Source organism: Phocoena sinus, chromosome 10 (assembly GCF_008692025.1).
Source record: "Phocoena sinus isolate mPhoSin1 chromosome 10, mPhoSin1.pri, whole genome shotgun sequence".
Classification (NCBI taxonomy): domain Eukaryota; kingdom Metazoa; phylum Chordata; class Mammalia; order Artiodactyla; family Phocoenidae; genus Phocoena; species Phocoena sinus.
Genome location: NC_045772.1, coordinates 11,486,968 through 11,501,649, shown reverse-complemented (window position 1 = coordinate 11,501,649; position 14,682 = coordinate 11,486,968). Strand labels below are relative to the sequence as shown.

The following is a 14,682-nucleotide window of genomic DNA, read 5'->3' as shown; positions in this document are numbered from 1 at the left end:
GGCAAGGCTTGTATCGGCCACATCTTCTTGGGGCCAGAGGTCCAGTGGCCCAGAGTGATGATTGGGACCGGCTACAGCTGTTCCTCCCTGGGTTCTGCAGCTCAGGAGAAGCTGTGGACCTCCTCAAATACTCAGGGAGACTGCGGAGTAAAAGCACGCATGCATTCGTTCAGTCATTCATTGGTCCCAGCAGATGTTAATTCGGCGCCTTCCTTCTGCCCCATCCTCCGAGAGGCACTGGACTTGCCTGAAGCTTGGCCTGCTGGCTTGAGAGCAAGTGAGCCCCACTTTCTCTGCCAGCCCAGGAGATAAGCTCTGCGCTCCTGGCCAGCCACGCCCTCCTGGCATTCTCCCTCCTCCCTCTCTGCTCCAGATCCCACATCCAGCTGGTGGATCGTGGATGGCAGGGGTTAACCAGGCCCCCTTGCTGGCCGCCCCTCCTCATCTTCCTCCCCGGGGCCTCCTCCTCTGCCTCTAAGCCTTGGAGTCTGAGGCTCAGTTGCTGCACCTCTTCTCTCTCTGCACCACTCCCTTGGGGCCTTCATCGAGCCTCACGGCTCTAAATATCATCCCCGCGCTGACAGCTCTTAGACTCCTGTCTAGGGCCAGGACACCTCCCCGTGGGCCTCTGTAACTTAATGTGGCCGATCCTGAGCTTCCACCCGTCCCATCCCAACCTGCTCCCTCCACGGACACAAACCTTGGAGTCATCCTTGATTCCTTCCTGTCCCTGGAAATCCACATGCCGCCTTTCAGAAAATCCTGTATGCATACCCTTGGGAATACTTTCAGGCTCTGACCCCTTCCCACGTCCTTCACTGCCACCACCTTGGTTCAAGCTGCTGTCATCTCTTGTCTGGATGATTGTAACCGGTTACTTGCTTTTCGCTTCTTTCCTTCACCAGAATGTAACCCTCACAAAGGCTCTGACTTTCTTTGTTTTGTTCACCTTTGGGTCCCCATACCATCAACAGTGTCCTGTACATGGTGAGTGGTGGTGAGTGTCTCCTGAGTGAACGAATGAATGAATGAATGCTTCTAGAGTCCAAGTCTCTGCATTGGTGCCACCTTCCTTAGGGAACCCTTCTGGAATGATCGCCTCCAGTCTGGGTTGGGGCCAGGCTCCCTCAGCACCCCACACTGCCTTCTATCCCTGCCTGAGGCGTCTATGTCAGGTTCATGAGTCTGTCCAGCCTTTGTGACAGGTGTGCTGTAGGTTTAACAGACCAGAACCGGAGGCTGACTCAGGCCCCGCCCACCCAGGTGCAGCTCCACCCACCTCCCTGGGCCAAAGGCACGCCCATCTCCAGGAGAAGCTCCGCCCACCTCGCTGGGCCCCAGCTTTGCCCACCTCATTGGGCCAGGGATCCTCCTAGAAGAACGACCTCCGTCTTCTAGCTTCTCTAGCCAATCAGGTTAGAGCTTAATGGTGGATGATGGGAACTCACATCTTCCGGCTTTAAAAAGTCACTTTTGTTGTCTAGCCCCAGACTGGCATATTACAGATCAAGGGTCAGCAAACTCTGCCAGATGAGGCCTGCTGCCTGTTTTTGTAAATGAAGTTAAGTTTCAATGGAGCAAGCCCAGCCGCGCTCGTGTGCTCCTGTATTTGCTTTTGTGCTGCAAGGTCAGCTATGAGTAGTTGGGACAGAGACTGTATGGCCCACAAAGCCTGGAATATTTACTATCTGTCCCTTTACAGAAAAAGTTTGCCAATCTCTGTTACAGATGCTCAAAAAATATGGTTGGATCAAGTCAATTCAAGTCAGACCCTCGGAAACCTGCGCTGCTCATGTACGTTCAAGTCTTCTGTCCGGAGACACCAAAATGAACCAAGTACTCTAAGCAATTCTCTCTTTAAAATTAGGGAAGTGGAGGTATAGACTAGGTAGGAATAGCCACTGGAGAATCCTATATCTTTCTTTTATTTAACAAATAGCATTTATTGAGAACCTACTATATTCCAAGAGCTGTTCTAGACAGGGCAAAGAATGAGACAAGGGTCCTGTCCCAACAAGTGCTTGGCATCTGGATGATAAAGCATCACATCCTCACTGTGTTCAGCCAGTGCAGCTTTGGGTGCTGGCTCTGCTGTGCCCCTCCTTCCACCTCTGCCCTGGGGTGTGTCTCTGCCGGCCCCTGCATCCCAAGTCCAGCTGTTCTCAGAGGGTCCTCCCGCCAGGCTATGCTCTACCTGCAGCCACGGACTGTGTCTCATTCATTCCTCTGGATCGCCACAGCGCTGAGTACGGCCTCTGGCATACAGAAGGTACTCAATCTGCCTTAATGCCACCACCGGGCTCCTTTGAGAGCCCCAGACCTGGTAATGGGGATGACGACCAAACGACCCTTCAGGAATTCCATCTAAAAGCAGCATCTTGCAGGAATTCATAAAGGGAAAGGATGAGCTTTGTAAGATATTTCCCGCCTTTAAAAAGAAAGCTGTAAACGACGTGATGTTTCTTTCCCTTCTCTTCCCAGCCGCCTGGCTGGCTTCGTGTGCCATGGGCTTGCAGTGAAACCCAGATTTCAGGCTGACCTGAGAGTTGGGTTTGATGTGAGGGGTAATTATTGAAAGCGACAGGGGTGATCCATATAATAAAATGCCCCCTACAGTTTTCATAAAAGTGATCCAAGGGTGATACTAACCGATGCTGTGGGGGGATGGGAGGGAGGCTTTGGCCCGGGAAGGGCACCTGGGAGCAGAAGGGGACAGGCAATGCTCCTGGGAGGAGAGTAAACTCCCTCAGGAAGTGCTACCTGAGAGCCTGGAGCAGAGCTTTCAACCGCTTCTGCTCGGGGCGGCTTTGCTGTACCAGGTATCAAGGACCCTTAGCCCATCTCCTGGAAATCCTTTTCTCCCAGAACATTTTGCCTTGTTAGTTTTTGCTGATTCTTGAGAGATTTCCTTTGGGTCTCAAAATACTTTCTCTTGATAATATGTCTCAGGTGGATTTAAGATCACAGCTATTACATCAGGATTTAACTTTGACTTGACTTGTGGGGAGAGAAAAAAATCTCATTGTTTCAGTAGAAGTTCCAGTCTGGCACCGCCTGATAAGTTTCTTCATTGGGTTATTCAAGAAATAGCTACCGAGTGCTTTTTACATGCTGGGCCCTGGGCTGGGAATACAGTCATGAACGAGATAGGTAGAGACTATCAGAGTCCCAGTGGAGTTGGCAGCACTGCGAGGGAGCTGGTTGCTCAAATAGACAAGGACCCCACAGCGTGATAAAGGTGCTAGGCTCTGGGAACCCCTTCAAGGGCATGGAGGATTTCTTGGAGGAGGTGATGTTTCAGCTGAAACCTGGAAGATGAGTAGGAACTTTCCGACAAAGAGGGGAGAGAAGGGCGTTGCAGGCAGAGGGAAACAGCATGCATGAAGGTTTGGCCACTGGGCAGGAGGGGAGGAGGGAGGCTTAGCTTTCTCCTGCCCTCTGTGGTGACAGGGACCTCTAGATAGTCCTGGCCTTTGACTCTCGAAGGACGGAAGGGCAGGACCCATCACGAGGAAGGAGATAAAAAAAAACTGCATGCACTCACGGAGGAAATATTCTGCCGTGTCAGCTTCATAATCTGCATCCTCTGGGAAGTGATCAATTTGCTTGCAGAGACCTTTGAAGTTCCCTGGAAAACAAGGGAAGAAAGAGCTCGTAAGACATCCTAGGCTCCGGGGATTCAGAGCCCACCGGCCTCTTCCAGACTTCTCGCTCTTCTGAAACTGGCTCAGCCCTCTCCCTCATCCCCGGAGGAAGGTATCGCTTTGTCTGTTTGGACATCTGTCTGGTGAATCAAAACACACACACCCGCGGAGCTGTGGAGAGGATCTAAGGCTTAAGACTTCAAAACCCAGCCTTCCATCTCTGCATCGAGGCTTCTGAGGATTAGCTGAGGCGTGGCGGGCAGTGGAGGTTTGAATCTGTGCTGGGGACTGCCACGGAGGAAGCTGGTGAATGTCAATACACCTGCCTCTGCGCCCCAGCCCGGCTGGGAGTCACCTCGCGTCTTACACGTGAGAAAGCAGATCGCTTTCCAAAGGAGGCCGACCCCAGACGGGGCTGGAGAACATTCCCACAGACCTTTAGATGAGATTGCAAAGCATTTTCTCACTGGCAGTTACATAGAATTCACTATACGGAGCCCCTGAAAGTTCTGAAATACCCCTAGGGTTGAGCCCCCCCAAGGGGGCTGGGCCCTCTGCCAGGCTTTTGGACTAGGACCCAAACTGTGAGAGGGGTATTAGCATCCCCATTTCACAGATGAAGAAACTGAAGCTCAGGGAGGCTAAACGGCTGAATAAGTACTCATGGCCAGGAAATGATGGAATAAGGGCTCAAACAAAGACCTTTCGGTTCTAAACATTTCCTTGGTGATTGCTGAGAAAGTGAGAGCTGGCTCAGATGAAAACCCCTAGCCCAGTGTCCAGCGGACCCCCGGCAGTGGTCACTAAATGAATGAGTGAACTATTGAATGCGATCTTCATAAAAACTCATGTGGAGACTAGAATTAAAAGCATGGCTGCTTCATGACACCAGCGACTTTGTCTGTTTTATTTGCGTTGTATCCCCAACACCAGCATAGGCACTATCGATGTTGCTTAAATTTCTCTGAATGACTGAACCCTCGAACCTGTGCAGGGAGATATGGCAACCGCGGGTGAGAGGCAGGCTTTGCGGCTGGACTGCCCTGGCCTTGGGTCTGACTCAGCTTCACGGAGACGCCACACCTCAGTTTTCTCAGAGGAGAGTGGAGATCAGAGCAATTCTTCCTTCACAATTGTCATGGGGATTACACGAGTTGACATGTCTAAAGCGCTCAGGGCAGTACCTGGCACGTTAGTAAATGTGCTGGGGGTATTGACGAGAGAGAGATATGAACCTTGACTACATTTAGCCCCTGACATTCAGGATTTTCCTGTGATGGTAGCTAATGTAACCTAATTAATACAGTCCCCAATACGTGTTAGCAATTTCTTTTCTTTTTTTTTTTTTTTTTTTTTTTTTTTGCGTTACGCGGGCCTCTCACTGCTTTGGCCTCTCCCGTTGCAGAGGACAGGCTCCGGACGCGCAGGCCCAGCGGCCATGGCTCACGGGCCCAGCCGCTCCGCGGCATGTGGGATCCTCCCAGACCAGGGCACGAACCCATGTCCCCTGCATCGGCAGGCAGACTCTCAACCACTGTGCCACCAGGGAAGCCCCGCAATTTCTTTTCTTATTACAGGGTATTGAATATAGTTCCATGTGCTATACAGACCTTGTTGTTCATCCATTCTATATATAATAGTTTGCATCTGCTAATTCCATCCCTCCCCCATACACCCTCCCCCTTGGCAACCACAAATCTGTTCTCTATGTCTTGAGTCTGTTTCTGCTTTGTGGATAAGTTCATTTATGTGATATTTTAGATTCCACATATAAGTGACATCATATGGTATTTGGCTTTCTTTTTGACTTCCTTCACTTAGTATGATAATCTCTCAGTCCATCCATGTTGCTGCAAATGACATTATTTCATTCTTTTTTATGGCTGAGTAGTATTCCATTGTATAAAGAAGTTTTATTGTTATCGTTTTCAATTTTATTTATTTATTTATTTATGGCTGCGTTGGGTCTTCGTTGCTGCGTGCAGGCTTTCTCTAGTTGCGGCGAGCGGGGCCTACTCTTTGTTGCAGTGAGCGGGCTTCTCATTGTGGTGGCTTCTCTTGTTGCGGAGCACGGGCTCTAGGTGCGCGGGCTTCAGTAGCTGTGGCTCGCGGGCTCAGTAGTTGTGGCTCACGGGCTTAGTTGCTCCGAGGCATGTGGGATCTTCCTGGACCAGGGCTCGAACCCATGTTCCCTGCATTGGCAGGCAGATTCTTAACCACTGAGCCTCCAGGGAAGTTCCTCTCCGGAGTGCCCGAAAGCCACAGACCTCCCATTTTCAGGAACGACTTCCAGCCCGCTGGCGCGGATCTTAACGCTCCTGCCCTCACCCGAAGGAGCAATTTCTTTTCTTATAGGATCCTGAGCCTTTGTAGCCCATGGAGTAGGTTTTATCATGTACTATAGAAATTATTTAGGAATTTTAAGGCATTAGTACACAGACCTGTGTATATCACATATAGCTGTATACATAGGATACAGGTGTGCTTATATAACTAAGTACTTTAGGTATTTCTTGCTGTTATCATGTTATGTAGGTAATTCTATACTACATATTACAGAGAAGATGGTTGATCCTTACTCTCTAACCTGCCCCCCCCTTAACTGTCTCTGTACCAAATTCGCTTCCTTTCCCAACTTTTGCAAGAAAAACAATTCCCCAGAGCATAACGGAACTTCGGGTAGCTTCACTGCAACTTTGTGGGATCCGAAGAGCACAGCGTTTCACTCCAGATGCTCCCACCAGGGCAGGCGTCTTCTAAGTGTGGTGGGCGATCTCTTCTCTTGCTCAGCACCCTCCCCACCCCATACCTTGCAGTCTCCCCCTCCTCTGTTGTCCTGACCACGTCCCACGCTGCTCTTGGCATCTTGCTGCATTAATCGGAGGCCTCCCACACCCATTACTGGCTCATCCTCCAACCAGCCACACACTCTTCTCTCCTGAGAAGAGTCTTTGTACCCGCTGCTAAGAGGATAACATAGCTTCCCCATTGTTAAAAGTACAAATCAGTGTATTTACAAAGCACTTTGCAGAGCACTTTCATGTTCTCTCAATTCAGTCTGACAAATATTTCGTCAGTGCCAACGTGGTGCCAGGCATCTTTACAAGGAATCCGTACAGGAGGTGAGGTGCGGAGAACGGTAGTGACGTGCCCCGAGGCTCCTAAAAAATTGGGGGCAGTGTTCAACCCCCAACCAAGGGATCACAGGTGGTGCCTCCACATCTGTCTTCTAAGGGCCCCACCCTTCAGGCTGGTGGACCACACCTGCACCTTCTCCCCGCGCAGCCTGGCTGTCCCGCTGCCCCAGCTCGTGCCTCCGTCAGCCTTGGACCGTTGGGTCCCAGCATAATGCCTAGCGCAGGAGAAGCACTCCAGAGATGCTTGTTGAGAGGCTGTGTCAAATAATCAGCAGCCAGACCTCTCTGGTGAGGTCCGGACCTGGGAATCCAGCTGCTTGTTTGATGTCTCCTGCTGGATGTTTTAAAAGCACCGTACACTCAGCAGGTCCAGACTGGAACTCATGATCTGTCCCTCAAGCCTGGTCTTCTGGAGGCACCAACTGGGTCAGCCAATGCCTCTCCATCGCTCCCTTGTGAAAACTGAGCCTAGCCGTCATCGCCGACATCTCCTCCTATTCTCTGCAGGCTCCATTCATCACGACGTTCTGTCTGTATTAGCTCTCAGTATCTCTCAAACCCATCGATTTCTTTCCAACAATAGTGACACCCACTGCCAGATGGGCGCTTGCTTCCCTGGATGACTGCGGTAGCCTCCCCACTGGTCATTTTGTACCCACTGTTATCCGTCTCTACAGAGTAATCATAGTGAACCTTTGAAAATGCAAATCTGTTCAAGCCACATCCAGTTTGAGACACTCAACAGCTTCTCGATGCTCTTAGGGAAAAGCTCAGCATCTTTAACAGGGTCTGACCCGGACTTCTGTCTGGTCTCACCTCCCTCTTGGTGCATGTGTCATCTCTGCTGTTCTTCCTGCCATGCTTGCTCCTACCACAGGGCCTTTGCACACGCTGGTCTACCTTCCTGTGCCCCCATCATATCCTTTGCTGTCCCTCTCTCAACCTTCTTTGGCCCTCCTGCACTGTGCTAGTGGGGTGTCTGCCACTATGCTGGCTGCTCTGTGTTGGGGGGAGGTGTTAAGGCATGAATGATGCTGGTGGGAATCTTCTGGTAGAGAGGGAAGAATTGATAACCCAGGGAGGGGATGGGGCAATGCAGGAGCAGTGTGAGAGGGGATGAGGTCTGGGACACAAGTGCAAGATGGGCCTTATATGGACGATGGTGTGTCCACCGCACGGGGAGGGAAGGGGCATCTGTGGATAGAGATGCAGGGGATGAGGAGGCATGGTGGGAGCTTGTGACACTTCTCTTCTGGTTGCTTTTCTTGATGAAATGGGAAGCATACTCATCAACTGAGGATGATGAAGGGGAGGAAGGGTTGGAGATTTGAGGGAAGTGGAAAGTGAAATTTTTCTCCATGAGAGTGGGAGAGGGAATGGGCCAGGCTTGAGATGTGAAGTATGGGTGTTGGTGGCTTGAAGGTCCCTCTTGAGATTCTGTGGTTTTCTCTGAACACATTTAGTATGTGGCTGCAGTCTAGCTGGAGAGTTGCCTTTAACCAGGATGAGAGTCAGTGAGATGAACGCAAGAAGGTGAGGGGAGAAAGGCAGTGATTCTGAAGATGGATCAGACCCTAAGCTGGTAAAGGGGACAGTGAAAAGGTGGTGGGATCAATGTACTGGAAACGTAAGGTGACGGTCAAGGGATGGTGGCGGGAGTGAGCTGGAAGGGTGGGGCATGGGAGTCAGAGAGCAGATGTAAAAGACTGAGATTGTGGAAGGGGCGTGGTTATTGGTAACGTCAGGGTCAATGATAAGACCGTGAACCGGGCGGCTCAAGTCGAGTGGAGGTAGGGATGCCATTCAAAGTATTTAGCAAAGCTCATACAAATTAATATACAAGACAAAACGAAATAACTTTTGTACATAAAACAAAACTAAACGTTTGCTTCTATTTCCTACATACATCAATTACATATTATAAAACTGCTTACCAAGTTAAATGTTGACATGCAAATGATTCACCAAATTATTCTAATAAACCCCAAATCAGTGGGTGGTTTTTAGAAATTATTGGTGTGATCTTTTGATGATGAGGCTCTTACAAGCTAAATGATGGCCTTGTCTGGACCGAGATTTGACACAGGGAATCACACCAGATGCTTCTGGCCCTTCTCTGTTAGAGGAAGAGTCATCCTGTCTCTGTGATACAGAATTTTCTCCTAACCTGCCTGATGCAGTTCAGTTGGGGACTTCTCTGAGAAAATAGCCCTCTGTCCTGGAAAGTGGCAGAGCTGGGAGTGGTAGAGTGGGCGTGGTGGTGGAGGTGAGAAGGACGGAAACCTCAAGAGGCAGTGTTCTTGTGGACAGTGGGGTGAGCACAGCCCGGTCCTGCCACTCAGGATCCTTCGAAGGTTCTGTTCTTCTTGGGTCCTTGCATACCCCCTGCAGAGCCAGATGTACCGGGGCCTGTAGAAGCACAGAGCTCACCCTCCATCCATCCTTGGGGAGTGGGGAGAGGCCATGGGCCTCAGTCCCAGCCCCTTCCTTCTCTGCCTGTCACAACCCTGCTCAGCCCTCTTCCCCGTACTTGGTGGGGCTGATTGATGCTATGGGGTTTCAGTATTAAACAAGCAATGATGCAGGACTTGTAAGGGCTGGCTGAGCGAGGGGGCGAGGCCAGGTACTGCGAGGACTCTCTGCCTGCTTGTGAAATCTCCCAGAGGACCACAGAAGTAGCACTAGGGAATGAGGTAGCAGCAAGTGGTAAACGTCTCAAAGAATGGGTGGGGGGAATGCCCGGGAGGCAAAGAATAGAGGCGAGGGGGAGTCAGGGTAGAGAAGGCTGGGATGAATTTCAGGGAGAAAGGATTGTAGGAGAGAGGCGGGGAGATGGAAACAGCAGGGAGGGTCCCACCACCCCCAGGCCCAGGGCTGTGGGTGATAAAACACCCCCGTGTGGGGATGGCAGGGGGTGATGTCCTCAGGGGAGGACAGGTTTCCATCAGCGCAAGAAGAGAAGAGATTGAGAACATGGGGGATTTTGCCGACATCAGGACAAAATTCCCGAAATCCCAGAGCAAGGATTTGTGGGGCTGGGGGAGTTGGAGATTGGGTGAGAACTCTGAGGGATGAATGGTTGGTAGTGAGGAAAGACCCAGATAACCTGGAACTCAGGCTATGGCAGGATTGGCCCCAATGGTCTCTAGGTTGACGGTGATGATGAGGCTGTGAGTGTCAGCTGGAAGCGTAAGGGGTCTCCAGGAGCACTTGGGGCTCTGTGGCCCAGGACTCAGCCTGACTAAGGTGGTACTGAGGTTCACGAAGGGGTGGTGCTACCAGTAGCACCCCATCACTTTTGGTGGAATTTAAGTTTGGTAGAACATCTGTGTCGGCAGACGTTACTACCGACAGCGAAGAGGAGTGTCATCTTGTTTTCCTGATGCCAGCCTAGAGTTCTGCTGTATTTCTTTCTGGTTGGTGGTCATCAAGCCCAGGAGTTGACATATCTTCAGACATAGATGGATCCAGGTGCTCAAAAGTCTGGTGTCTCTCACCATCTCTGATCATCCTTCCTCTCTCCCCAGGTTAGAGACTAAGGGCTGACTAAGTGCTTGGGCCTGGTGTGGTGGAGGGAAATCTGACCTGATTCTTGCCCTTCAGGGGCACGCAGTCTGGGGGGAAAGACAGAAAGCACAGAATTTATTAGAATGTAATGTCTCACGTCATTAGAGGGATGTATGAGGCCTTATGGGAGCATAGTTGTTCAGCCGACATTTGTGTAGCACCAACTTTATGCCGTGCTTGTGCGATCTGCTGAGGACACAAAGGAAAAAAATATACTTTCTCCCGCAGAGCATGCCATCTATGGGAGACAGAGGACAGAGGCTGTGGGGTAGCAGGATGTGTGTTGTGACAAAGCAGGGCGTGTCTGGGAGCACACAGAGGGCTGCAGATCCAGGTGTGTGAGTGTGCAGGTGTTGACACAGTCCTCCTGACTTGGAAGGTGGAGGAGTTAGCCAGGTGAAGCAGGTAGGTAGGGATGTGTGTGTGTGTGGGTGTTGGGGCATGCGAGGAAGCGGTGGAGGATGAGAAGGGATTCTAGGAGGAAGGGCCAGCAAGAGCAAAGTCAGGGACCTGCTGGGCACACAGGAGGGAGCAGGGTGTCTCAGGGGTCAGGCAGGTTCTCCAGGGCAGAGTTGTGGGTAACAGGGAAGCCTGGAAGCAGTGGTGTGCTGGAGCCGGCTTACATCAGGGGAGCTGAATGTTAGTGTCTCTTCCTAACTCACATGGGTAGCTTGAAATCAGCCATGGTGGTAGTATTTGCACCAAGGGAATCGGCAAGCCCTACAAATCAAGGTCCCCTTTCCCTGCCCAGAGAGTCAGCTGTTAAACATTTACCAGGACACCCTTGCATGAAGGGCAATCCCGTACGAGGGCTTGGCTGGTACAAAGACGTGACATCTTCGTGGGATTGGAGATTTACAGAAAGATTGGTCCCATTGAGAGGGCTGGATGGGTCAGTGTGAGGGCAGAAGATAGCTGGGGAGGGGCAGGGGCCAGGTCCCGCAGGGGCTTGTGGTCCAGGCTGAACTGAGGAGGGGGCATCTCAGCGTCCACTCCCCCTACAAGCATTGGCTTTGAGCTTTTGGAGGACGAAGAGGTGGGGGGACTCTCCCACCATGAACTATATAAAGGATTATTCTAATCACTGCGAAATCTCTACTGAACCTCCACCCGAGAAGGGCCAGCGATGCCACGTCAACCCCAGAGCCCAAGGACTTCAGGCCAAGCTGAGGTGGGAAGGCCACGGGCTGTGCCTGAGGCAGCTACAACTCTGCCTCCAGGAATTTCCCACTTCAGATTGAAAATTTCAGCTTGCAGGTATTAAGTAGTTTAAGAGGAGGTTTCATCAGCTTTGTAAAAAGCACGTTAATATCTCACGGCACCCACTGCTGTCTCATTTATTTGAGATGCAATAAGCTCTCATAAACCTGGTCATTAAGGGTTGAACAGACAATGTTTTATTTTCCACATATTCACGAGAGTCTGAAAGAGCAGCTCGGAGCCGGGAGGGTGCGCGGAGGGGGCCGGCTGATGCACGGGGAGGAGATCGGCTAAGCGATATTTTAAGTGAAGCAAAGGAAGGGCTTGGTGGGAGCTGCCTGTGCTGCGTTTTAGACCTTTTCTGCTCCTGGCTGTTTGCTTTGCTGGCAGGGCCCTCCCTGACCGCAGGGATTAAGGACACCTTGGGGCAGGTGGGCGAGGCCTGGCTCGTCCCTCTTGGGAACCCCAGGCCCCAAACAGCGCTGGCACGGGCTGCTGCTGGAAGGTGTGAAACGACAGCCTTTGTGGCTGTCCATAAGTTCACTCGTTCCCCGTTCATTCATTCACTGAATTGTTTTGAATGCCTGCTATGTGCTAGGTCCCGTGCAGGCACTGGGCCGGGTTACGTGGGGTAAGAAGGATGTTCTGCCTGCCTGCCTTCCTCGATTCTGCCCTATCTTGTGCCCTGAGCTCTCACCTTCCAGAAGCCCTGGGCACAGCACTGAGCACTTGCCCACACAACCTCTGGATGTATATCCTGTCCTGATTCTTGTCAGCTGCTTCTTTAGTCCTTTCAGTGCGATGTGGGGGAGAGATTGGACCCCAGACTCAGAGAGTTCCAGCTTCTAAGCCTGGCTCTGCTAACTATTAGCTGTGTGGCCCTGAGCAAGCCATGTGACCTCCCTGTGCCTGTTTCCTTAGCTGTCAAAGGGGGATATTAATCTCTGCCCCATGGGGAGACTCTGAGGACTCAAGGAGATAACAGAAGTGAAGGGCCCTTGTGCAGTTCCTAACCCAGAGCAGGCACTCAACAAATGTAATCCTTCTTTCTCTTTCTTCTTCAAATGATGCCTCTTTCAGGAAGCCTTTCTTGATTGCCCTCAGTTGGAAAAACTCTTTCCCTCCTCCATGCCTCTATGAAGGGCTTCTAGATTTTAATGGGCATAGGAGTCACTGGGGGATCATGTTAAACCAGATTCTGACTCAATGGGTCTGGCATGGGGACTGAGACTTTGCATTTCTCACAAGTTCCCAGGTGAGGCTGATGCTGCACGGTCCCTGGTGGACCACACTTCGGGTTGGTTTTCGAGTACTTTGTATCTGCTTTGATCATATTTTGTGTTCTGGTATCATTGTTTAGGAACAAATGGCTGCAAATCTGTAAGTTTCTCAAGGGCAGAATTTCTCCTAGAGAGTTTCCTGAACGTACCATATTTCCCTGGATTCCAAGATGTTCACACGCACATTGTAGTGAAATTGGGTTATGTCTTATAATTGATGGGTTCATTTACTGCTGTGCGTCTCTTTTCTCCTGAAAAATCATTATTACTTTGATGGTGTGTCTCATAATTAATGATAATGGCTACACAACAAGTGTTTATTGAACAAATGGACAAACAAACGAATCTGTGTGTATTTGTGTGTGTGTGTCTGTGCGGGCAGAGAGTGTTCTGTACATTTCCATTCTCCTGAACAGACAAACATGATAACACTATTAGAATTCCTGGGGCACCAGGATCTTCTATACCTCTCTTATTAAAAACTTATTTGGCAATATGAAAATATGTGTATAACCCAAACCCCAGCAATTTCTCTTAGAAATTTGCCTTGGGAAACCCTTGCATGTATGCATGAGAAGATGTGTACGAGAATGTTCCTAACAGCATTACTTGAAACAACGAAACACTGGGAACAACTCACATTTCTATTGTCAGAGGAATGATAATAGCTTGGAGTACATTAATATAATGGGATATTACACGGCAATGAAAGAGAGTAGATTACAGCTACACATGTCAACACGGTTGAGTTCTACACACACAATACTGAACAGAACAGAACAGAAATAGACTCACAGGCATAAAACATGAACTTATGGTTACCAAAGGGGAAAGGGGGGAGGGATAAGTTAGGAATTTGGGATTAAAATATACATGTTACTATACATAAAATAGATTACCAGGGACTTCCCTGGTGGCACAGTGGTTAAGAATCCTCCTGCCAACGCAGGGGACGTGGGTTTGAGCCCTGGTCCGGGAAGATCCCACTTGCCGTGGAGCAACTAAGCCCGTGCGCCACAACAACTGAGCCCGCGTGCCACAACTACTGAAGCCCGTGAACCTAGAGCCTGTGCTCCGCAACAAGAGAATCCACTGCAATGAGAAGCCCGTGCACCACAACGAAGAGTAGCCCCCGCTCGCTGCAACTAGAGAAAGCCCGCGCGCAGCAACGAAGACCCAACACAGCCAAAAATAAATAAATCTATAAAAAAAATTTTTTTAAATGGATTACCAACAAGGATCTACTGTATAGCACTGGGAATTATATGCAATGTCTTGTAATAACCTATAATAGAAAAGAATGTAAAAAAAGAACATATATATATATATATATATATATATATATATATATATATAAAACTGAATCACTTTGCTGTACACCTGAAATGAACACAACATTGTAAGTCAACTGTATTTCAGTAAAAATAAAAACTGTATTTCAGTAAAAAAAAAAAATACTGAACGTAAAAATCAAGCCACGGAAAAATACATATGATATGATTCCATTTTCACATAGTTAAACGTGTACAACTGGACGCTAGATTGTTTAGAAATACATGTTTGTGGTGAAACTGTAAAGTCAAGCAAGCAGTGTTAAACACGGAATTCAAGAGGGCGTTGCTCCGAGATGGGGGAGCGTGGTTGTGGTGGCAGAGAGGGGACAGGTCAGCTTCAGCGTACCGGGAGGCGCCATTTCGTAACCTGGTGGTCAGCGCACAGGCCCTCATTTTATTGTTATTCTCTATGCTTCGCTATGGCAGAGGCGGCTGGCTGTTGTTCTTGCCGTCGTCCCACATTTTGCCGGGACAGATGGCTTCCCAGAATATAGACTTTAGTTCCCAGCCTCTCTTGCAG

At 50.0% G+C, this 14,682-nt stretch overlaps 1 protein-coding gene across 1 annotated transcript in view; it reads right to left on the bottom strand.

The window, feature by feature from the left end:
- The window catches only part of CACNG2 (calcium voltage-gated channel auxiliary subunit gamma 2), a 118,504-nt gene that overhangs the window by 12,807 nt on the left and 91,015 nt on the right, over positions 1 to 14,682 (bottom strand). The window contains exon 2 of the mRNA XM_032644160.1: positions 3,545 to 3,628. Within this exon, the coding sequence (XP_032500051.1) occupies positions 3,545 to 3,628 (84 nt within the window). The remainder of the gene's footprint in view (positions 1 to 3,544; positions 3,629 to 14,682) is intronic.